Source organism: Plecotus auritus (assembly GCF_963455305.1).
Source record: "Plecotus auritus genome assembly, chromosome: 9".
NCBI classification, from domain to species: domain Eukaryota; kingdom Metazoa; phylum Chordata; class Mammalia; order Chiroptera; family Vespertilionidae; genus Plecotus; species Plecotus auritus.
The window spans coordinates 23,031,417-23,047,125 of NC_137783.1; the positions used below are offsets into that span (position 1 = coordinate 23,031,417).

The window sequence follows — 15,709 nt, forward strand, 5'->3', positions numbered from 1 at the left end:
ATCAATGATGAGAGAGAATCATTGATTGGCTGCCTCCTGCACATCCCCTACTGTGGGGGACCGAGCCCGCAACCCGGGCATGTGCCCTTGGCTGGAATCGAACCTGAGACCCTTTAGTCTGTAGGCCGACGCCCTACCCACTGAGCCAAACTGGCTAGGGTTATTATGCGAGTTAAATTTTTGATTCTAATTAAAATTTTACAAAACTGAAGATTTTTTTCTTACCTTGTAAGGACTTGTATTACATATCTATTTCAAAATGAATTATCAGTATTTTAAAGTGTAATCTAATTAATTCATATTATAAAATGTCTGTTCATTGAAAAATAATTAGAAATAGGTTTGCTTTGTTTTGTTGAGTTTTTTTTGAATTTTTAATATTTAATTGTGGGACATTTTCAAATATATACAAAAATAGAGGCCATTTATTTATCTATCTATAGTGAGTCCCCATATACCTAACACACTTAACATCAATAATTATTATCTCACTAGAGGCCTGGTGCACGAAATTTGTACAGTGGGGGGGGAAGTATTTATCTCAACCCGGCCTGTGCCCTCTCGCACTCCGGGAGCCCTTGGGGGAAGGCCAACTGAGGCGGAGGTGGGAGAGGCTCCCACCACCGCCACTGCGCTCGCCAGCCATGAGCCCGGCTTCTGGCTGAGCGGTGCTCTCCCTGTGGGAGCGCACTGACCACCAGGGGGCAGCTCCTGCATTGAGCGTCTGCCCCCTGGTGTTCAGTGCGCGTCATAGTGACCGGTTGTTCTGCAGTTCGGTCGACTTGCATATTAGCTTTTTATTATATAGGATGGCCCATTTTGTCTTTTCATTTAACATATTTTTGTTACTAACAAATTATTCTTGCTTTATAAGAGATGTATTTTAATTCATGTATTTATTGATTACATATATAATAATTGTTACTTAATTCTAAAAATATATCAGGTCAAACTTGGTGTATGGAAGTAACAGGTGATTTGCAAAACAAATGATACAATTTTAATAAGTTCAAAGAGAATACTAATACAAAGACATTATCTTGATAAAAAAGAAGAACTCTCCAGAGCAGAGGGCATTTAGTGTTTGTAAATGATGGATATTGCTCTGTATGTATTTATTTCAAAACCTTATTTTATCTTTACAGGAGCAATTGGTTACATGGGAACAAGTGCCTTTGTCCGAAAAATCTATACTAATGTGAAAATTGACTAGAGACCCAAGAAAACCTGGAACTTTGGATCAATTTCTCTTTCACAAGTGTGGAACTTGCACAGCAAAAAAAGCGCAAGAAGAGATTTGGGCGTTAACACTGGGTACTTTGTGGGTCTGTCTCTCATGGATGGCGTAAAGTAACATCTATTTCCATTGATCCTAGGTTCTTACTGACTGCTTTCTCCAACTGTTCACAGCAAATGCTTGGATTTTATGCAGTAGGCATTACTACAGTACATGGCTAATCTTCCCAAAAACTAGCTCATTAAAGATGAAATAGACCAGCTCTCTTCAGTGAAGAGGACAAATAGTTATTTAAAGCATTTGTTCTAATAAAATGACTAGAGGGAAACTTGGATGCTAAAAATTACATGAATAGAAATCTTCCTAGCACTTAGTGTTTCCATGTTATTGAAAAATGATGTTCCAGAAATATTATTTTTTTCTCTTATTTTTACTGCTATCATCAACCTATTGTGGGACATTTTTATATATTGAACCTGGGTTCTTTTTTGAGCATTTTTCTCCCCCAATTCAAATGCATCTTTTTTCTAAAAGAGAGAATTAAAAACATTAAATTCTGCATGTAATATATCTGCTGTCATCTTAGTTGGACCAGCTTCCCATGTATTTATCTCAAAACCATCCAGTTACATCTTAATTCCATCCAAAGAAGATACAGTCTGAAGATAGAGGTGTACTCTCTACAATGCAATTTACTGTACAGTTAGAAAGCAAAGTGTTAAATGGAGAACATATTTGTTTTATTAAACATTTTGAGATTTAGATAAAGTACATTTTAACTAAATGTCCTAAGTGATTATCTTTTCTCCCCCCTCTCACTCCCCAAGTTAGTCTTACATCTTTTTTTGGGTTTGAATGAAGGTTTTGCATAAGAAATTATTAAAAACAAGGGGGGCGGGTAATAAATGTATATAACATTAAATAATGTAATGTAGGTGTAGATTCCCAAATGCATTTGGTTGTACAGATTGATTACGGAGTACTTTTTTCTGGTGATGATTGGTGTAGAAATGTGTGAATTTGGGTAGCTTTTTACATCTTGCCTACCACTGCATGAAACATTGGGGTTTCTTCAAAATGTGTGTGTGTCTTCTTTGGGAAGGGGGGGGATTGTTTTCTTCTGTTTCTTTTCTGAGACTCCAACAGGAACTAAATTTGTAATTTAGGAACTTTTAATTTTGTTAATCTTGTCTGGGGCACTTAAGTAACATCTAAAGCATTACTGCTTTAGAATGTTAAAATAAAATTTCCTGATCAAATTGTTTTGTGAAATTAGATGTGTTTGCAATTTGAAGCTATCTTTTTAAAAGGCAATATTATTGAATGCAGTTTTTAAATAAACTGTAAATTATGCTTTTTTAATACACGAACTCACACTTTAAAATCCCCAAACTTGCTTACATCTAGATTATCCAGTACAGTCAGAAGTGAATGATAAGCCCTTTAAATGAAATTGTGGCACAAAGTCTGTTCAGGTTGGTGTACCCTGTGAAATGGGTGGGGGGTAAAAGTGGTTAGGTTACTATTGGATGAACAAATAAAGATTACAATTTTCTAAAAGAAGTGATTTTAATTTTGAATACATCTTTCTGGAACTACCCATAATGTGAAGTTTTCCTAGAACCATTGAGTTTCTAGTTTAATAGTTTGCTATGCAAATGACCACCTAAAATAATTCTGTATATTGGTATTTTTAGAAGAGTCAGAACAGCTATATTTAAACCTTATTGTGAAACTCATGCCATTCATAGTTACGTAAGATGTTTTCATTACGAAATATGTTTATCAATTAGTAAACTCTGCATCCTACATGTGGTATGTAACGACTATAAAGTGAAAAAATTTGATATCTTACCATTCAAGTGTGGCTGACAGAAATTTGATCAGAAGTTATAGGTAAATCCTCTTCACACCAAAATGTTATATTAAATGTAATACACTGGTGATTCCATTTTCTCTTCCTTTTTACCTACCTTTAGGATCTTATAAGAAAAATGAAAAGTCAGTATATAATGACTTATATTTCTAACTAACAGTATATAGTCTGATGGAGTGCAAATTGGACAGCAAGCTTTTAAAATGAAATTTGTTTTTTCATGAGTTTTGCAGGTAAGATTAGGGTTTTTAAAGAATCAGTGGGTTAGCTGCTTTCAGGTATACCAGTTTTTTCTATTAAATTGAGCTCTGTTTGAAATCTTTGGAATCTTCCGTGGAAAATAGTTTTCTAATTTCCATGTATATTAAGAGGTCCATTAAAATGAATATAAATCACCTTGAAAAGTCCTTTAGAAAATGTGTACTGATTTATGACTTCATAGAGGGGCTGGATGTGGTATGTCTTGAAGAAGATGTAATTCACAAATGGTTTAGCTCCCTAGCTCTCAGTTGTAGTCTAGTAAAATAAAATATTATTTAAATAATTAAAGGATGGGGTTTTCCCACTTCATTAATGCTGCATATCTGTCATTTGTTAATGTTATTTGCTCAACTTCGCAACTGATGCTTTGAACACGACCAAAAATTAAAGATTTACTTTCCCCTTGTATCTGTAAGCATATTTCTCCTAAAATTTATATATATATATATATATATATATATATATATATATATATATATATATATCTCCTTGTACAAGAGTAGGATAAGGTGGAAATGAAAAGGCTGGAGGGATGGTGAAGCATTCTTTACTAGGTCGTGTTTGGGCTCCGAGATTGTACTGGGTTTGCCCATAAATCAAGCCCCATACTCTTAAAATTCATTATTCTGTGGTGATAGCTGAATGGGAATGGTGTATTTACCTAGTGAATGGTATGCTTGGGTGTTTTCCATTGAGAGTGGATGGACCTCTTTATAAAGATGGTTGCTGCAAATTCCAGTTCTTCCAAAAGCCAACTTTATTTAGGGTTTATCCACAAATTGTATTCATTTTGATAAAGCTTTTGTTTCTTAAATATGTACTATCCACATTATGCCAAATGTCTTGCAAATAAATGTTATTTTAAAATTTCCTGAATTTTTACAAATGTAAAAAAGAAAAGATGTATTAATGTAATTTGTTCAGGAAAAGCTACATACCGAAGGGCTTCTGTTTATGAAGTCTGGGAAAGAAAAGCCTGTTTGTAATCTATACACTGTAGTTCCACCTGGGTTTTAAGTTCAGATTTTAGAGTGTCTTTGTGCTTTATTCTCTTGAGTTATTGGAACACATAATAAATAGGAGTAGTTATGTATGAAAACACAGGTATTTATTAATGTTTTATATCTTCATGAAAATTTTAATTATGAAGCTATATTTTAGCAATCAAGATATTAAATAGATAAGTGACAATTTTAAAAGATTGGAAGTGTATGCAGAAAGACTAGACTAGGTTTAGAGGTACGGTAGATCAGAAAGTTAGCATACAGCTGCAGAAATTTTGTATGATTTAAATTCAGTATGAGGAATGATTAGTTCCTCCTGTGAGTATTTTCTAAAAGCTATCTGATTTGACATTCTTATCGGAGCTGTAGGCAGAAGAGTGCAAAGACAATAGTAAAAAATTAAGTTATTTCACTGTGCTAGGAAATGGAAGTGAACTGTTATGAAAGCCACTTATATTGAAGTATTGCTGAAGTAAGATTGCTAATACTTGACTGATAAAGCAGCATTCTGTGTGTTTAGCCCAATTCATCAGTTGAGGTCATTTGAAGGTTTTAAACGTTATAAGTAAGAGCTGAAGGCAAGGAAGCAATAGCATGGAATTCTGTTTGAAGGCAAACAGCGCGTACTTGGAAAAGCAGTCCCACTCAGGCTTTCCGCGCTTTCAAACTTGAATCTATAAATCCCCACAGAGCACAGATAATCGGAGACAGAGTTGGAAGGAAACAGTTATTGCTTGGTGATTACTTCCATTTTGTACACACCCTTGGTTTGTGTAGGCCATATTCCAACTGGCTTTTTAGTAATAGAAATCCAGTATATAATGTATCAAATACATTTGAGGTTCTAATCTAGTCTGTTTAACTGAAGTTGGATTTTTAAAAGTAATAAAAAGTTAAATGTACTTCCCTTGGAGCCTTTATTTCTTTGCTTTTTGAAACAGGTGAACCAAGAATAAGGGATAACCCGTTATTAATGGCACACATATGAAGAGATTACTGATAGCTTCCTGCAATTACGTAAAGTAGGGTTCAGCAAACCTTTTCTGTAAAGGGCCAAATAGAAACTGTTTGAGGCTTTGAGAACCACCATACGGTCTCTGCTGCGACTGACTATTGTAGCATGTAGTGACAGTACATAAACTGATGAGGATGGATGTGTTCCAATATAACAACAGAAATAGACGGGGCCATCATTTGCTGACACCTGACATGAAGGATTTAAGATTTTATTTCGCCCAACTTTGTATTTTGAAAAAAATGTACAGAAAGTTGAAAGAACATTACAATGAAAAGGGTTGTCTTTTTAAAAAATGATTTTTCTTTTATGATCATTTTTTGACATCTTTTCCATACAAGCTCCGACTCCTACACAGAAACCCCACACTCCCCCATGCCTGTCATTCTCCTGTTTGATAATATGTTGCATTTGTCTAGTACTTATTTTTACAAAGGAGTTTCAGATAGGTTTCCTTACGACCATCCTGTGGAGCTGATAGGGTAGACACCTACGTTTTATGGAAGCCGTGAAAGGGTCTCTTATTTTTAGCCCCGAAGTTATCAGGATTAGGGTCCTATTGCTGTAACCATAGAATGGATGTCACCTCCCCAGCTTGTGGAACGGATAACGTGTAGAGTTCACACTGAAAATGAGTGTTCTATATGGATGGAAGGGATTCTCTTTATTGTACTACATCAAAATCAGTGGCTAATTTCTACCGGTGTGTTTGTACTTTTATTCTAAACATATTTTTAAAATATATTTTTACTGATTTCAGAGAGGAAGAAAGAGTGAGAGATAGAAACACCAATAATGAGAGAGAACCATTGATTGGCTGCCTCCTGCACGCCCCTACTGGGGATGCAACCTGGCACGTGCCCTGACTGAGAACTGAATGAGTGACCTCCTGGTTCATAGTTTGACGCTCAACCACTGAGCTATGCTGGGTGGGCCATACTTTTTTCATCTCCAGTCTTAACTAGTTATTTAAATTGTTGTCAACTCTGTTTTTCCTCCCCCTGATTTTATTAGCTACCTCAGTCGACACCTGTACTTGATAATTCCTATTGCTAAATAGTTTAAGTTGGTACAAATTTGGATTACTTTTGATCTCTTTAGTGAACAGTTTTAATCTGTTTGGAAAACTAGGGAAATAAGGGATCTGTTATACAACCAGCTTCTAGATTTCAACGTGAGAACTTTTATTAAATGGTTAATTTACAGTTTAACATTAGAAAAGGGGGGCAGAATATCAATGGTAATGTAGTCTACACATGTATTTGTACTTATTTTCAAAGGTTTAAATTGTTAAAGTAATGGGAATTTCAAATTTAAAAAAAAATGGAGGAGGTGGTTGTAGGGAGAAGTTGATGTAACTAATTCTACCTGGCCAATGTTATGGTTATTCTTAGTGGTTCAGTCTAAGCCACTAAGATTATGGGACTTAACCTTGAAGATCATTGAAAGGAATGAAGGGCGCAGGGGTGGGCAAACTTTTTGACTCAAGGGCCACAATGGGTTCTTAAACTGGACCGGAGGGCCGGAACAAAAGCGTGGATGGAGTGTTTGTGTGAACTAATATACATTCAAAGTAAAGGAGCGGAGGGGAGAGCAAGAGAACCCTCCGCTCTTTCGGCTCCGCGGGCCGGATAGAACAGCCGAACGGGCCGGATCCGGCCCGCGGGCCGTAGTTTGCCCATGGCTGGTCTAGAGAGTGATACAATGGAAGTTGGTTCCCAGTTGGAGTTGGTCAGACAGGTCTGCTGCAGGTTATATGCCAGTAGGGTGGGACAGACATAAATAGGTAAGTGTTACAAGTGTGGTAGCTGCTTTAATGTAGGCATGCTGATGCAAGCTGTGTGGTTATCAAGTTGTCCCAGGCAGAGAGATGCAAAACAGCAAGGCCTTATGAGCATCACTGCAAGGTGGTTAATGCAATAAGGTGGCCAGAGCCAAGGCTGGAGTAGGGAAAGGAAGGCCTGATGTTTGATGGAGGGCCTGGTGTGCCACCCTGAGGAGCTCAGATAAAGGCTGCTGAACACTGTTAACTATGAAATATTTTCGTTACCGCCTCCGAAGAACTCAAAAGTACCTTCTCAGTCGTCAGTAATGTGACAGCAGATGAGTACCCATCTCTTCTGGAGCTCTGTTCCCTGCTTTGGAGGAGGAGATGATGTGTAGTGGCCCGGAAAGCAAAATGAGGAAAAGGTGGCCTGTGTGTAGTTGTTCAGGAGGTCAGAACGTGGTAGACTTGGAGGGCTTTGAGCTGCCGCAAAGAAATGGGCCGCTCTGGGTATAGGGTATAGATAGAATGAGTTAGGTGGAGGACAGACATCTGACTAAACGGGGAAAAGCTTACTGGTATAGCCATTTGCAGATTTTCTGCACAATTATGAGCAATGGGGGAGGAAGCCCACAATTATGAACTTATTAATGGAACAGAGTTGGGCATCTTTAGATCATGAAGCCTTTTATTTTAAACCTACCTCTAGTTGTTTCATGGGGTTTAAATGAAAGAAAAATTTTATTTTAAACATATACAAAATGGTGAGTGAAATCAGGAACTATAGAAATGAAAAGAGATATTAATCATCCCTTTTCAACTGTTCCTATCTTACCTATGATCCAAATATTTTGTTGATGTTGGTTGATAGCAAAAGTAGCATCTAAACAGGGCTTCTGACATAACACTGCAGCTTGGTCATCCAGTAGCACCACTGTCTTCAAAATTTTTGGACAAAGTGCTGGTGCGAAGACCTAGCAACTACTCACCAGGTGGGGATTAGAGGCAATAAAAGCTCACAACCTCAGTGCTTGCACAAGAGGTCTCCTGGAATGTCTGTTTTCCAGAGGAGTTCCCTGCTAATGAAGCCAGTTGGCTGTTTGCCTAGTGCCATCTGGAGACCTGGGAGTGTCCGAGAAGTTTGTTAGGCCTTTTAGATGTTGACAGTGGACTTGTCTACTGACAGGTGGTGACCTTCACTGGGTTGAAGGCAGAGAACTATGGCGTTGGGTTTGACTCCTTCCAGCCTTCAGGCAGAAAATGCCATTCAACCCCCTCCCACACCTATTGCCTGTTTAATGGCCACTTGGTCTTTCCTGCCATTTGGTGGCAACCGTTCCCCCCAAATTCCTTCCGCCTGTGGGTTCCTAGCCAGATCTTGCCCAATCTAGCTCCATCCAGTATGTGCTTATTTGATGAACACTGATAGCAAGAAGCAGGGTCACTTGTATTTCTTTCTAAGGGCCAGGACAAAATATCCCATAGCACCCTTCCAGTGGTTAGCTTAACCCTTCACTGGTTTGAAGGACTTGTTATCGTAGTTATTAGAGGAGAAGGCAGATGATCATAATGCAGGAAACTTGGAGTCCTGTGTAAAGCCAAGCTTTGGGCTCCCTGGCGACTATTTTGTCGTCAGAGGCTGCGAAACCATGTGAAAACCCAAAAGGGAAATTCAGTCTGTTTTTCTGCTTACAGATTAAATGAAAAAAGATTGTTCTGGGCATGATGCTGAAAATCTGCACACATTTGGTGTGTTTTACTTCTTGATTAGGGCAATTTTGCTTGCATAAAAGGTCTTTGAAAAGCCTCATGGTAATAATACTTTTTATGTCTATAAATCAAAATAGCTCAGTTCTGACAATTTTTACATTTAAGGGACAACATAGGAGTGGGTTTCAAATATCTCTTGATTATTCTAAATTATTTGGGCATATGTTTTTAATTGGCAAAAAAACCCCAGACTTTAGAAATTGGTCATTTTTATTCCATCAAGTTAATGGTGAATGGCTTATTTAATAAAGCATGTCTGTAATTTAACACAAATAGCACTGTATAGCTGTTCATTTGTCAATCTTTTTGCCTGTATGAAGCATCTTAGGCTGTTTTATTAAAGGATAGGGTCACTTAGAGGGGAAATCAGTCATTTTAAATTATTCTTCCTCAAGCCACTACGTTAGGTGGGTACTGCAAAAAGCACCCCTTCATGGGTGAGATGGAAATCCTCTATTTTTTTTCTGCACTGAAAGCGACTCGAGAGAAGACTGACTTCATCCCTGCAGAGGAACGACTGTCTGAGAGCAGTTGGTAGGGAAACGGACAGCTCTAGCCACTGCTGCATGCCTTCGCCCACGTGTGCACTGGGGAGTTGTAAAGTGAGTTATGCGAGTCAAACACGGCGGAAAGTCCAGCCTTGATCTTCAGGAGCAGCGTTCTCCGGTGGGGGCACCAGGGACCCAGGGTCCTTGCCTTCAGCATCTTCCTCCGAAGTTGCGGAGGTGCCGGGAAGAGGAGGGGCTTCGCCTCGGGCGTCCGAGTGATTGGCTGCCCGGGGCCCCTGGCGAGGGCTGTGTGGTCCAGCCCGGGTGTAGAGGGGCGGAGCGGCCACTGTTCCAACCACAGCCACCACCGCCACAGTCGCCAGCCGCTGCAGCCTCGGCCGCTGGGCAAGTATCTCCGAGCGGCAGCTTCCTTGGATCCCCGACGAGGTCTGGGGCGCCACGTTCTGTTCACTCCGCGCCGAGCCATGCTGGGCACGCGCGCGTAACCACCGAGCCCAGCAGCCGCCAACCCGACCTTGTGGACCGTTCCTCGCCTCAGTCCAGCTTTCCGCGCACGCAACTCCCTGGGTCTCCGCTGGTCCCTCGCGACCATGCCCCGGGCGACTGCTCTCGGGGCCCTTGGGCTACTGCTGCTGCTGCTGCTGCTGCTGTTGCCGCTGCCCCGCGACGCCGAGGGCCTTGGGGGGCGCTCGGACGCAGCCTTGGACTACTCAGCGCTGGAGGGCGAGGAGGGCGCGGAGCAGCAGCTGGAACATTACCACGACCCGTGCAAAGCCGGTAGGTGCCGCAGGCAGCGGGCAAGTCCAGCAGAAGTTTGCCTTTGAAATGCAAATGAGGTGGTGGGCCAGCCTGCACTGCTGTCTGTGGGGCGGGTCTGCCCTCCCCTCCTCTCCCCCGAGGTCCCCTGGCTCCCCTGGAAAACAATGCCCCAGAGGAATGGCTGCAATGCCACTTGGTTCGGGACGGGCCCCTGGTTTGCGTTACGCTTGGGGTGGCGGCCGCGGGAGCGTTTCCGAAGCGAATCAGGGCGGGTGCCTGAGGCCGACAGGGCGCCCGGGGCTGGGGCGGGCGCCCGGGCCGCCTGACAGCCAGGTGGTCTTCCCGGGCCACCACCGGACGCGCGTGGCTGGAGCGGAGCGGCGGGGCTGGGTGCGGCGTTCCCGGGCTCAGATGCAGTCGCTGGCTCCGATTTCACCGCATTTGTAAGTTTCGCGCAAAGTTTTTCTACATCTGGTGGTTAGCCGTGGGAAGAGAATTTTTAGAAACCGAAGAGCTTCCCAGCAGGCAAAGGAACGGGGTAGCTGAGGGAGAATGTGCTTGACTCAAGTTGCCGCACACTTCCCTGTGGCCCCTCAGTGTGGTCCCGGCCTGGGGGTCGCCCCGCGTGGGGAGAGATGGAAGCCGGCAGGTGCCGTAATCCCGTCAGGAAGCGGCGCCCCGGGGCGCACGGATCCTTCTGGCGCAGACCGCGACCGGGGCAATGCAGCGCCCGCGTCCCACAAGCCACCAACCGGCTCGTGTGTCCCGGAGGGGCGCGGCTTTCAAGCTAGACGCGTTGAAAGGACAGTCCCAGAAGCGTCCACGCACATTTTCCAAAGAACCTATGGATCTGAGGCAACTCCCAGCTGGGACAGGGCGGTATTCACGTGCCCGGTAGAGGATGGTCTCAGAGGCCCAGGATAGGGGTTTTTACCTCTAGGCATGGTCTGGCCTTTTCACGTGGCGGCCTGCAGAAATGAGTCAATAGAGGAAAGAGGCTGTCTTCAGCCGCAGAAGGGCAGGTGCCATGGGCCAGTGGCCCAATTCTTCACTCCCTGAAGACCTCGAGTAAACTCAATTCTCTTATCTCTAAACTGGGGACAGCAGCCCTGCCGGTGTGGCTCAGTGGTGAACATCTATCCATGAGCCAAGAAGTCACAGGTTCGATTCCTGGTCAGGGCTCACGCTCTGGTGGGCTCGATCCCCAGTAGGGGGCATGCAGGAGGCAGCCAATGAATCTTTCATTGCTGTTTTTCTATCCCTCTCCCTTCCTCTCTCTCTAGAAAAAAAAATCAATAAACTGGGAACAGTAATTATAGGCAGACTCAGATGATTTATGGGGAAATTCTCTGCAAATGGAATAATGATGTTGGCCCTGTAATTATTTGTATTGCTACTGCAGTGGTTGTGGTCTGAGCTGGCGTAGGGCAGGTCAGAATTAGGTGAAATCTGGAAAAGATCAGGTTACTAGGAGGCTGGAGGACCTAGGGGGTTGTGAGACCTGAGAATCTTTTGAAAGTTGAAGATCAAACCAGGCTTAAGGGGCTTGCTCTTATAGTATAGGAAGATTTCTCCAGAATACCCACCTATTGCTGTACCTTGCAGGGCTTCTGAGTGGGAAAGGTGGGCAGAAGAGTTGGTTCCAGGGTAATTTGAGAGAATATCAACCGGTAGCATGGCCCTGTCTGAGGTATTTCAGTTCATCACAGGTCTCGGGAGCACTGTAGGAATGGTGGTCTTGACTTGAGAAGAGGGAAACTGAGGCTCCAACAATGGGATGGGGGTTAAAGAGGGTGGATCAACTTTCACCTGCACCTGTCAGATCCTTGACTTGAATGAATGTGAGCTGGGGGCTGTAGGAGGCAGCGTGGGCAGCTGGGGTCTGGGCTGGGGAAGTAAGTGATCAACTTGTTGAGGAATGTATTGAGCACCTCTGTTATGCGGGGTGCTGCAAATCCAGGTGATAGAGGCATAGGTCTGTCTGTGAGAGCTCCCAGCTCCTGGTCTCAGCCTGAGGTAAGTTTGCCTGTTGGGCCTCATTTTTCTCCAGGAATTTTGGAGGAAATGCTGGATAACCAGGATGTGCGTGTTTTGTGACTCTTCACAGACAGATGGGATGGATGGGCAAGGCTGGAAAGTAGAGGATCCATGCATCCTCCATAGCCATCTTTGATCCTCCCAAATGGTTGGCCTCTCTCTCCCTGGGCTATGCTGATGCTAAGAGTGGCCAGAAGAGGGCGACAGCGAGGGAGATCTGGGGAAAAGGCCACATCTCACTCTGCCTCTGGTTCTGGAAATTCCCTGGTCTGGGGAACAGCCTTCTAGAAGTACAACAGGCAGTTCACCAGCGCACATTATGAGAGCACAGAGCAGGTGTTCACAAGTACTTCTTGAATTCTTGTTGAAATACTATACAGGAATTTGAATTTTTGTAATAAATGAACAATTGATTTCATGCAGTGTAGTTAGTTAGGGATTCTTGAATTCAGACCTGATAATTGTTGGTAAACAGGGTCTCAAAAATAAGTGAAGGGTGAATTTTATGGTATGTGACTGATAATTCAATAAAGATTTTTTTTTTATAAAAGTAAGTGAAGATGAGGATGGGCCAGGGCAGTGTTGGGGGGAGGAAACACTCAGACGTCCCAGCTCTGGCCTAGACTCACATTGGGGCAGTAGTATCTGGAGAGGGGGGCCAGGAAGGGAAACACATTGGCCCCTTTTGGATTAGGGGCTGAGTAATAGCCAGAGCAACACTCCATTGACCTCTGACCCAGTCCTGGGGGTAGACAAGCAGCCTTGAAGGTTCCATTTGCACTTGGAGAACCTGAGCTTCTTGCCAAGACCTGCCTGACAATGATGTTCCTTTGACTTCAGATGCCACATCAGTAGTCAGAGCTCAAGTTCTGCAGACAGCAAAGTCCTCAGTGGTATCATCCAAGGTAGGTCCCCCCTCTGACATCAGCAGAACCCATTTTTCCTTCTTTCTCCTGCCCAGTCCTGTGTGTTGGGAGAGTGTCCTTTAATCCTCTGTCCAGCACAGTGAGAGGAGATGAGAGGAGGGATGTGGCAGTAGCTGGACCACAGAGCCATCCACAGCAGCTCCGGATGTGTTGGCTCCTTGGATGTGCACGGTCCTGCCCCAGGTGCTGGGGATCTAAGTGCCAACCAGACCTCAGCCCTGTCCCTGGGAGCTTCCAGCTCAGGGCGTGGCATTTTCAGCAGGAAAATGCTCCTGATGGAAGCTGAGTGTAGACAGGTCAGCAGGTTGTCTCATTCAGCACCTCCTGTGGTCAGTTCTGGGCCTTCCGCTGATCACTGCTTTCAGTCATTTTCATGGAACTCCCTGTCTTGGGCCATGGTTGTTGTTTGGGCACCTGGCTCCTCCTCAGTCCTTTTTTTGGACCCAAGCTTTGGAGTCAGGCTGACTTAGGTTTCCTTCTCGGCTGTCACTTACCAGCTGTTAGACCTTGAACAATCCTTCATTCTTAAAGCCTCAGTTTCCTGTAATGTGGTTAATAGAAACTCCTACTTCGCAGGCTTGTTGTTCTATGAAAGGCACCTGATACGGTGCTAAACACTCACTAAATATGTAAAAAGTGCAGTTAAATTGACTCCTGTGCACAGTACCACTTTCTATTCCTGTGAGAGAGCCCAGGGGCCAAATGGGCGAACTCTGGAGGCAAACTGCCCAGGTTCCCATCCTGGCTGAGCCACTTGATGGCTGTGGGATCTGCTTAAGCTTTCTGGATCTCAGTTTCCTCATCTGTAAAATGTGTCTACTAATATCTACCACAGGGAGCTATGATGAAGATTAAATGAGTGAATATAGACAAAACACTTAAATAATGCCTGGAACATGGTAAAAAGTCAGTAAATAATATCATTTTTTATTATTATCATCCCATACAAATCCAACAAAGTTTCTAAGTGGCAGACAACCAAGTATCTGAACAACTGAAGGCCTGTAATGCCAGGGCAGATAGCTCCTCTATATCCAGAGACTTTGGTCTAAAACCCAAGCTCTCTGCATCTGCCATGACTCTCATTGGCTTTCTTGAGGTTAGGCTGGGGTGGCAGGTTCCATGTCCTGCAAGCCAACCAGGTATCTGGGCCCCACCTGAGAAGCCAGCCCCTGACTGAAGCAGGTCCTCAAATAATGTCGTTTCGTTTAACGTCATTTTGTTATAAAATGTTCATGAGATGCTGTAGGAACTATCGAGGATATTAAGTGAGGACTTATTGTATTTGTTTTTTATTTTTTAATTAATTCATTTATTTTTTGAGGACTTACTGTATTTGGAGATGTGTAAATGGTGTTGGGCGGGAGCCTTCATTCAGCCAATGGCTCCTCCCAGCTGCTCCCCTTTCCTATGGCCTCCAGATTCCAAACAGCTAAGGTATGACCAGGATTGGGGCCCGCTTCACATTTGATGGAGGGCCCGTTCTTTTGCCACAGAGACCTAGCCAAGCAATCTGAATAGACGCTATAACTTCATTGGTCCCCAAACCTTTCCTTCTCAACCCTCAACATATTTTCCAAGAGGAAGAACAAGATATGAATCCTCACATATCTCTACCTTTTTACCTGGTTACAGCTTTGCCTTAGAGCTTTGGGTGACACCTGATGGTTTACAAAGCCATTTTCCTTCTAGTCCCTCCTTTTGTCTCTCAGGCAGGAGACGGTCTGGGCTCCTGTGATTCTGTGGGCATTGCAGGACGGTGGTCTGTGTGCTTGCAGAGGGGAGAGGCTGGACTGGGACCCGTACAGGACATTGAACTTGTACATGGCAGAACAAACTCCTCAAATCTCTGTTCTCCCCTCTAAGCACATGGCCTCTCCAACCCTGGAACCACTCCCCTTCTTCTGGCTCCTTCCGCACACAGTACATGCATCTGCATGCTGCCCCATGCGAAGGGCATGTTTGTAACTTCTTCCCCAGAGCACCATCACCCAACCTTCTCCCTACCTTTGTCTTTATCCTTGGCTAGGACTCCAACAGCAACGAGGCATTTCTGGCCTTCACAGTGCTCTTAGTCCCATTGCATAGGGAAGAACAAATGAATAATTCAAGGTGTCATCATGCACCTGTACCCCTCTCTGTTTCTCCGTCCCTTTTTCAGAAAGGCCTGGGGCAGTGCATGGATGTCAGGTCTGTTGAGGATGGTGGGTCCAGCTGTCTCCCAGACGAAGAAGTCTTATATGGCCAATGTTTCCCAAGGGGTCCCTGCGTGGGTGGCAACCAGGGAGATAGAAGCAATAAAACATCTTGCTTAAGAGACTGTTTTTTTTTTTTTGCATCAGGCAGCCTGTGGCATGAAGCCTGTCCATCCTCACTGCCTGTGTGGTTTTGACTAAGTTTCTTAACCTCTTTGCCTCAGTTTCCTCATCTGGAATATGGGAACGATATTAAAACCCATCTAATAGATTTGTTTGAGGATGAATTGGGGCAGTGAACATGAAGTGTTTAGCAAGTAGCCATTAATTCTTACTTCTTCTCCTTGCCAGTATT

At 43.5% G+C, this 15,709-nt stretch overlaps 2 protein-coding genes across 2 annotated transcripts in view; both read left to right on the forward strand.

The window, feature by feature from the left end:
* TM9SF3 (transmembrane 9 superfamily member 3) overlaps positions 1–2,496 on the forward strand; it is a 52,606-nt gene extending 50,110 nt beyond the window's left edge. Inside the window, exon 15 of the mRNA XM_080640419.1 lies at positions 1,146–2,496. Coding sequence (XP_080496545.1) covers positions 1,146–1,213 — 68 coding nt within the window. The 3' untranslated portion in view covers positions 1,214–2,496. The remainder of the gene's footprint in view (positions 1–1,145) is intronic.
* A 7,256-nt stretch (positions 2,497–9,752) lies between these two features.
* The window catches only part of TLL2 (tolloid like 2), a 97,484-nt gene continuing 91,527 nt past the window's right edge, over positions 9,753–15,709 (forward strand). Inside the window, exon 1 of the mRNA XM_080641231.1 lies at positions 9,753–10,214. Coding sequence (XP_080497357.1) covers positions 10,028–10,214 — 187 coding nt within the window. The 5' untranslated portion in view covers positions 9,753–10,027. The remainder of the gene's footprint in view (positions 10,215–15,709) is intronic.